Below are 9271 nucleotides of genomic sequence, written 5' to 3'. Positions count from 1 at the left end.
TTTTTCCTTTTTTTTTTTTTTAGCATATCTCATTGAAGTTTTATCAGCTACTTTGGTGGCCTCTAGATCCTGTCTCTCTAGCACTCCAGCACTAAGAACTGATTTCCTATATATTCTTGCAAAGCATTCAACTCCTGTCTGAAAGACATCTTCAGCTGTCTGCTCATTTGCAGAGTAAAAGTGACAGGTTCTGAGTTTAACAGAAGTTAAAATCTTTCTGGGTTCAAATTATTACCTCTACCTGCTTTCTGTTTAATAACTTTCCACTCAAGGCACTCCTCTTCTTTCTTGTCCTTCAGCTTACTGATTGTCTATGAATCCTGTCTTTGCCACTTTATAATTCCCAAAATAATTCGTTACGTGTTTACTATGTGCCAGGCACTCTTCTAGGTGCTGAGGAAGCAGGGTGATTACCATGCCCGAGATTCCTCTTCTTGTGGAGCATGTGTTCCAGATAGGAAGATAAGCAAAATGCAATTTTTAAAAATATATTGAGTTCCATGAAAAAATAAAATAGAATGATATGATAAAGTGTGATTGTTGCTAACATAGATAAGGCAGCTGGAGAAGGCCTCTTTGAGGAGGCATCATTTAAGCTCAGAACTGAATGAGCAGGTACCAGCCATTTGGGAAAAAGAGGGAACAAACAGTCCAGGCAAGAGGGATGGTGGCTGTGAAGACTCTGAGACAGGAAAGAGCCTGACATGTAGACCTGATAGCTAGACCAGGGAGCAGTGGGTAAGTGATGAGGTTGGAGGTCAACCAGAATTATGTGGTGGAGGACCTTGGGCCACGATAAAGACTTGAGATTTCATTCTGTGCACAGTGGGAAGCTCTTGGAGGGTATTTTATAGGAGAGTGGCAAGGTCTGTTTGATATTTCTAAGGATCACTCTGGGCATTGCAGAGAATGGGGGCGGGGGACAGGTACACTCACCAAAATAAAATGTGGTTAAAAATAATGTAATGCCCACCCCAGGAAGAGCAAAGTTTACCTTCATATTTTCCCCTGGAAATGAAATGTGGAGGTCATAGAAAGTATCATAGAAAGTATTTTTGGTTATGAGGCATTATCCCGAGCTATTTGCCTATTTCATGTATGGTTACGAATGACATCAGTGGTGGTATACCCCAGTTTTGAAAGTTCTCCATCTTCTAGGACAGAGAAATTGTAAATGTCCATGTAACATTTAGACAATCCGATGTTTCATTTTAGTTTTATAAACAAAATTAGATAAAGAAGTTTTTGACATTACAAAGCATTAGACAGTTATGGCATGGCACCATTTTTTATTGCTGATACTCAGTTACTTAATTTTGGAAGTTGCCCTAATTTACGTTTTCCATCTAAAATATTTTAATGCTTAAATTAGCCTCCAAAAAAGCCTGAGTTCTCCATATTAGCAGTATTTAATGTTTCTCACTAGGGGGCTCCACTTGGAGCACACTGCCTTGGAGTGTGAGCTTCATTATCCTGAGACCACGATAGAATTATGATTAAAAAGAATAAAGACCTCTTGTTAATTCTAAAATTGATGCAGGATTCTTTCTATCTATATTGCTTCAAAGCACTATTTTTAACTTAGTAATTCTTTCGTACTGCACCAATTTTGTGTGTCAGGATCGGCACAACAGAAAGACTGGAAAATAGGAAAAGGAGTTGTGTCCAAGCATGAAGTCATAAAGACTGTGTTTAGGTGTTGGAGAGAGTCATGGTAAAAAAGAAAAGAATGGGTATGAACTCAGCTTGTCCTTCACCTTATGCAAAAAACTAAGGTTTCAAGCCTCGATGGTGGGAAAGAATGAGACTGTTTGTTAATGGTAGCAGTTAACATCACAGGAGACGGTGAATTCAGTTGTGGACATGCCAGATTGGTGAGTGTTAGGTATCCAAGTGAAGTTCTTCACTAACTTCTAGATGTACAGAATTGAAATTGAGAGGTCGGAACTATGCATATAAATTCGAGAGATTAAAAATAAAGGAGATAATGGAAAGGGGGGCTATTGGAGAGAGAGTGGAAAAACTAGAAGGGAAAGAAACCGGAAGAGAAAGCTTTTTGAGGATGTTCTTCAATTTTTGTTCAGCAGTGGCATGGACCACTAAGTGTGTAAATATTTGTAATATAGCATATATGTGTGGGAAGATCACCTACGTTTTTCTTACGCATCAACTAAGAAATAAAATGATCAACCCTTTATAAATTAACGTTTACTGGTAGAATAATCAACACATAAAATAAATCTAACAATAGCTAACATGTAAAGTTTTTGGCCAGGGAAATTTAGAGTTGATGAAATACGACTACAAAAGAAAACTCACAGTTGCAGAAACTATAATAGATAATATCTGACACCAAGAAAAGTTTATTGTAATCTTTGTTGATAAGTGCACAGAGAGAAGTGTCAAAATGGGAAACATTATTTAATGACTGTATAGAAAAATTGTTCAGAGAATTAAATTAGCTTAATAAAATATATTTAATATCTCAACGAAAGTTCATCAGTGTTAGCATATTTCTGATTTAAGTGTTTTTATTCATAAACAGCAGTAAAGCCCAAGTAAGGGAGTGTCAAAACATCCTCTATTTTAAATTTTATGTTAGGGATTCAGAAATAGATTCCTCTATTTTAACTTTTATGTTAGGAGTTTAGAAAAGTAATAGAGATAGATACCAGCTTTCAGGTGTTAGGGAGAGACTACATAATGTGGAAAACAGAGGCTGTCATTCAGTAAGTTTGATAACAAAAGGAATACAAATAAGTCAGGTTGTTTCTAGTGGTTAAAGAAGAGCCCGGAATTACTATGGTTGTAAACAGAGGTAAGAGGTCTCCGTATATGAGAAGGCAGAAAAAACATGGAAGGGGTGTAGTACTAGATATTTGTACCCGAAAGTTGTACATAGATGAGATTTGTGGCATCGGTCAGGTGGTTAGCGTTTGGAGAAGAGGCAAGTAAAGCTGATGGTGAGGAAGAACATCCAGGGTGGCCTTATCTCTTTAAGGTGTTAGCTCGAAAGTGAAGGATACCGAGTTAGGGCTCTGAGAGAGTAATAGCCTGGAACAGCAACAGCAGGGATTGCGCCGAGGAGTGTGAGACAAAGGGTAAAATGACCAAGCATTTTCAGAAACCAGATTACAGTTGTGTGGGATTAATCACTAGTGGTTCAGAACGAGGGGCTAGGAGCAAAAGTGGAAATCTACGATCAGACTTGAGTGCGGGTTAAGAGAGTAAATGCGAGTTAATACAGGTGTTTAAGTCCAAACATGATGAAGAGCTGAGTATAGAATTATTGCCAAAACTGATATCGGTAGCTCTTTGAAATACATTTTATTCACCTCAGTCTTCATTTCTGTTTCATAAAGTTTCTGTTAGAGCAGATATAAAACACAGTCTTGCACCCATGAGGATATTAAATAATTCAGGTTAAAGATTTGATTTCTTATGTATTTTGACCCCTGGTTTCTGCAGTCCACAGCAGGAGCATCATTATTGGCTAATGCCTCACCTCTGACTCTCATGACATCACCTTTGTCTGTAACAAATCAAAATGTGACTCCTTTTGGGATGCTGGGTGGCCTTGTTCCAGTGACCATGCCCTTCCAGTTTCCCTTGGAGCTACTTGGCTTTGGAACGGACACAGCTGGAGTGACAACCACCTCGGGATCTACCTCAGCCGCTTTCCACCATAGCCTAACTCAGAGTAAGTAGCATTCTTTTATTTACTTGGGTACTGAGTTTGACAGAATAGGAAACCTCACGAATTTATACTAATTGAGAGTGGTCCAGTTGGAGTTAGCGAAGGTTATAGAATTTTTTTAAATGCAGTTTATTTCATCTATATATAAAAAGTCAAATTACTGGACTCTGAGATTTAATTTAGCATTTTAAATGAACCGCTGTACCACAGTTCTATCTTAATGAAATTTATAATAAGAGAAAGTTAAATTTGCTGTGTTATTTAGATACATTTATATATGTAAATTTTTAAAAAAATATACGTACTCTAAGAAGGCCTTTGAAGTCAGAGGCTGTGCTTGCATTAGATAAACTATTTTCATTTTTGATCTAAGAAGGCTCAAATCATATTTAAGAATGTCACTGACAAATCTGTTTTCCTCTCAGATTTACTAAAGGGTTTACAGCCAGGAGCTCAGCATGCAGCAACACTTTCCCACTCACCTCTGCCTACACATTTACAGCAAACATTTAATGGTAAGAAAGCCACCTGTTTCTTCATCTCTTTATTGTTTATATAGCTATATCGATTGGATTAGAAATCTTTTCTGAAAATGTGAATGGAGTGACAAAGGTTAGAAAAAAACATTTTCATGACTGAATCCTTATTAGCAACAAACTCCTTTTGAAAGGAAGTAAGTAAATGAGATCTTTTGTTACAGTGAGGAGAGCCTCTTTGAAAGTTTTATATAGAAATGATAAGAGGATTCTTAAGACAATGTACAAAAGTCATTTCAAGTAATTATAATAGTTTACATTTATCAAAAGCTTACTAAGTGCCAGATGATCTGGTGACTACTTGTATTAGTAATTTAATCGTTACAACAGGCCTGTGAATGAGGTAACAACTCCCATTTTATAGATCAGGAAACTGAATTAGTGATAAGCAGTTTGCCCAAGAAGATACACTCAAGTGTTCAATCTAAGATATAAACTCAGGAAATCTGACTCCACAGCCTGTATCCTTAACCATTAAACCTTTCTGCCTCTTAGCGCTGATTAAATTAACATAATCCAAACTCCGTGCATTATATGCTTGCAGCCCAACTAGATCACTCTGAAATCTGAAATTAGATAGTGTGCACTGGTCATGACACGTTGGCTTCCGAGTTCCTGCTCTCACAGCAGTTGACCTCAGTAGACTGCTGATACTGTTCCGAAGGCCATTTTCAGGATGTTCTGAGCAGAAATAATTGCTCAGAAACCCTCTTAACTTTGGAAGTTGCCTGGGGCCTCACTGATCTCTTTGGCCACTGCATTTCAAATTGTCTTTAAACAAGTTTACACTTGGCCACAATGTGGAAATAGGAGCTATATGGCAATCTTGAGGCAACAGGTTGTAATTAGCCATGTAAAAGTCCTACGCGGTAAGCTGCCTCAGACTCACCCCTTGAGAGAATGAATAATAAAACCACAGTTGTGCAAAAGAGGTACACAAAGTAGGCATAAATGTCCACCATCCTGATCTTCCTGAACTCCTCAATTAGGTTTTAATGCTTACGGAAAGTAGCCCTGTGACTAAAGCTGTTCTACCCTGAGTATTGATGATGCTTGGTATGACAAATTTGGCTTAGGGCCATATTAACATAGGGCAGATTGGTGTGAACTTGCAAGGAATTAGATGCAGAATTCTTGTGGTTCAACATGGCCCCAGTATTCCAGCTTTTATATGAATTAGCTTCTCGTCTGGGCAGCACCACTGTTCCAGAGGGAGAAAGGAAATTCCAAGTATTTTTCAAGTAATTGAAATAAAAAGTTTACAGTTTTTCATTTTAATAACATTTAGAAGTGTAAGACAGAATTTGAGTATCAGGGTTGGATTTTTGAATTTCAGGAGTGCCACTTTGAGCAAGTTTCTTAACTTGTTTGGCCATCACTTCCTTAGCTCGTAAACTGGGGACAACGTATTTGAATAAGCTTCTTATGAGAATTTAATAAAAATGTATTTAAAGCTTCTAGCATGACATCTGATAACGTAGCGAGAGTTCATTTAATACTAATTCTCTAACTTTATCTAAAGTCAGGGGTCAGTAAACTTTTCCTATCAAGGCCCACAGAGTAAATATTTTAGGCTTTGCAGGCTGTATAGTCTTTATCACAGCTCAGCTCTGTCACTATAGTGTGAAAACAGCCATAGGGAATTTATAACATGACTGTGGCTGGGTTCCAATAAAACTTCATGTGTAAAAAGAGGTGGTGGGCTGGTTTTGGCCCTTGGTCTAAAGACTCTCACAGTCCAATTATTAGGAGTATTTTATTTTGCTAATTAACTAAAGAGCTTCTTTGAGCAAAATCTCACCTTGCCATTTCGTGAGTTTAATTATGCCTCAAGTTAAATCATTCTCTCTACTAATGCAATTATATAATAAATGGAAAAGCCAATACCTTAGCTGTTGTCACCAAAGTTATTTTAATAGTATTCTGTTTATACAGCTTTGGAAATAATCGTTCTGTTTCATTGATAACATCTTTCCTTCAGTAGAGGAAGTGTTTTGTTTTGTTTTAACAGAGTAATTTTCAGATGAGTGGACCTAGCACTGTGACTTTTGTGGTCTCCTCCAACCTTAAGACTGTTACTGTAGTACAATATTTTGTCCTTTTCACCTGTGTATTTCTACCATGCTTCCCCCTGTCTTTTTCTGTTAGGCCTAGGGGGCTTCATATTCCTTGCTAAGGCAATGACCTTTTAGAGACTTCCTTTATATTTTTGGGGCTTTTGAAATCTCTGGCCCTCCTCTTGCCTCGTTTAAACAGAATAAGTAACATTTTTGTAGTAAGAGTTATATGGTCATATGTGTAAAACTGGAAATCATTATTCCCAGTAGCAGACTTTCCTACCACTTACAACTTTTGCCAGGTTAGGACCAAAACAAAGACTCAACTGGATTTTTCACTACCAGTGTGCCCCATTCATTAACTTAAATAATTGAGAATTCATTATCAAGTGCTCTCTATCATGGCAAGAAATTTAATTTCACTTGCAAAATAAGTGAAGTTGACCTTGTCTTCTAAAGGAATTGAAAGGTGTGGTAGGTCCCAAGAAGGTGGGGATTATGTCCTATGTTCCTTTATAATCCTCAGAGAATTTGGCACAATTGGCTATGAAGTAGGTGATAAATAACTTGCTGAAGCAGTATTTGTAGGACACTGAAAAACAATTGAACCACAGTCATTTGAGAGAAGAGGATTGTTCTTGTTGAGTTTTTATCTCCTTTATGTTTTCTCAACCTCTGTAATGCTGTATAGCGTGTGAAATATAAAAGGTGATCTTTGTAGCCATGTCATCCACATGAAAATTGAAGGATATTTTTTGCTTTGTTTGTTTTTATCAATTCTTTATAACATGCCTACCTATACCAATTAAACATCTCTTTTCTTAGATGGAGGCCAAAGTAAAGGGGACACTAAATTACCACGGAAATCTCAGTGACTTCCCAGCAAGAGAAGGACATGAGACACCCAGCTGGCTGATGGATCTACCTGATGGGAAAGTACTCGCATAGTCATAGGGCTGCTGTTCTGTCGATGTTTACACTCTCGTCCCAAGCACTGTGGTGAGGAGGAAGAGAAAAGAGAACATTACTTGAGTAAAGCCAGTTGCAGGAGGAAGAAACGCTTTCTTGCGAAGTTAGTGACCTTTGGTCTCTTCTAAAGAAAGACAAAGTTACCATAATAACTGACTTGAAAGAGACTCAGTTGTCAAACCCACAGAAGTACAAATTTGATTTTTCCCGGGGGGGAGGAAGAAGGAAATTGAGGATTTGGGTAAACTCCATCCATCCTGGGGGTTGGATCTGAACACTTATAGACATAATTGCATAATAAAAGGCAATATATCTGGAATTAGGCCAGTTTGTCAGGAGTAATGAGCATGTCTATTTGAGTGGACTCTGCAACATATTTGTCACAAAAAAAAAAAAAATTTACACTATGTCTAATACAGACAGTAGCTGAGTAAATACTACCCTCAAAAATCCTGAACAGACTTGAATCTTCTCCAGTATGTAGCAACTCCCCCTTAGAAATCAGTGGACTAAAAATGCTTCAGGAAAGTTATTTTAGCACAGTGATATATATTGTTGATCATCGAGATTTTTAAAAGTCGAGAAATTGAGCCTGTTGCTCTTAACAGACGAAACTTAGATGTCCCCTTTTTGTAAAAGGGTCAATTTCATCTTCCATTCAGAAGCAGGTACTTAACTCTCTTCTTCAGGTGATTCGTGCATCTGGTATGACTGGTTAATTCTTATTTCCATTCTTGATGCTAAAATGTGACTATTCACATTTTTCTCTTGAGAAATGGGGATCTTTGACGTAGGGCTGTGGCTTTGGTGCTCTGAGCCCTCGCAAGCTTACCACTACGAATTGTAAATTTCCCCCAACTTCACCTCAGTTCACAATTTCTCCTTCTGTTCTTTTAGCTAGTGGTACTTCAGGTGACTTAAATATCGATATAAACAGGTATAAGTATGTACTACATAGACTTCACTGGTCATTCAAATAGCATATATATATTTTTGGAATTTTTAAGATAGTATTTTAAAGAGAGGAATTACATTAGAATCATGTGTACAAGGGATTATTTTTTGTAACAATCACAGTGTATTTTTACTCCCTATATCCAGTGTAGTGAAACCGATTTGGAGCATTTACTAATATTTACTCAGAATATGGTATATGAGTAATGCTACAGATAATACTACAGATTCCTTGCTTATTATGGCTTCCTTATGCAAATAGCATAGTCAGCAAAGGATGTTAAGGGAGAAATTTATGGTTCCGTTTGGATACATTTCATTTGATTTTTTATGCCTCATCATCAGTGTAGTATCACTCTTCTTTCTTTTTTCTTCCTATTTAAGCTTCTGAATGTTTTCAAACAGTATGCAAAAATGGTATAAGTATGATCCATTTATAATGACAAACTAAAAACAGTATCAGATTGATAGTAGCAAGATTTCTTGCAAATGTTTTCATTACAGATCACTCTATACCATTAAATTGATTCAAATAAGAGTATTAACCAGGCCCCTTTTTTCTTTTTATAAGCAAAAGTCCCAAATAGCCTATATAAATGACCACAGATCTCTTCAGATCTGTATACCTATATTTTGACTTCAAAGTCACATTGGCTTGCTTCATAGCAAAAAAGTTAATAAATAACTGAAAACTTTAGTTCCAAGAACTTATTACAGTAAGGGGAAAGGATTATTTCAAAGGAATCGTTGATATAATTACTTGCCTCTAAGAATTTAATTTACCCATAAAACAAATAAGAATGTTGTATCAACCCTGATAGATATTTTGGAAGGATATTGGGATGTCGCAGAGAGGTTTGACTTGAATTGGGTATGTTTGATTAAAACTTGTTTGGTTTTTTAATTAGGGAAGCTTATGCAGTTCTTGAGTTATTCCAGTATAGCATACCTTTTGTTTTTATTTAATTTGGGGGAAAAAAAAAGCCTTTGCTAATACTATGTAGGAGTTTCCCTTTGGGAAGCCAGCCTTTGTTTTACTTCCAGTACCAGGAGGGAAG

At 36.9% G+C, this 9271-nt stretch overlaps 1 protein-coding gene across 1 annotated transcript in view; it reads left to right on the top strand.

Annotated features, from left to right (window-relative positions):
- The window catches only part of UBN2 (ubinuclein 2), a 58793-nt gene extending 51080 nt beyond the window's left edge, over nt 1-7713 (top strand). Inside the window, exons 16-18 of the mRNA XM_015588293.2 lie at nt 3469-3700; nt 4123-4212; nt 7116-7713. Coding sequence (XP_015443779.1) covers nt 3469-3700; nt 4123-4212; nt 7116-7165 — 372 coding nt within the window. The 3' untranslated portion in view covers nt 7166-7713. The remainder of the gene's footprint in view (nt 1-3468; nt 3701-4122; nt 4213-7115) is intronic.
- The last annotated feature ends 1558 nt before the right edge of the window (nt 7714-9271 follow it).

Source organism: Pteropus alecto, unplaced genomic scaffold (genome assembly GCF_000325575.1).
Source record: "Pteropus alecto unplaced genomic scaffold, ASM32557v1 scaffold22, whole genome shotgun sequence".
Classification (NCBI taxonomy): Eukaryota; Metazoa; Chordata; class Mammalia; order Chiroptera; family Pteropodidae; genus Pteropus; species Pteropus alecto.
Note: the sequence above shows the minus strand (reverse complement) of the source record. Positions and strands in the feature narration are given on the sequence as shown.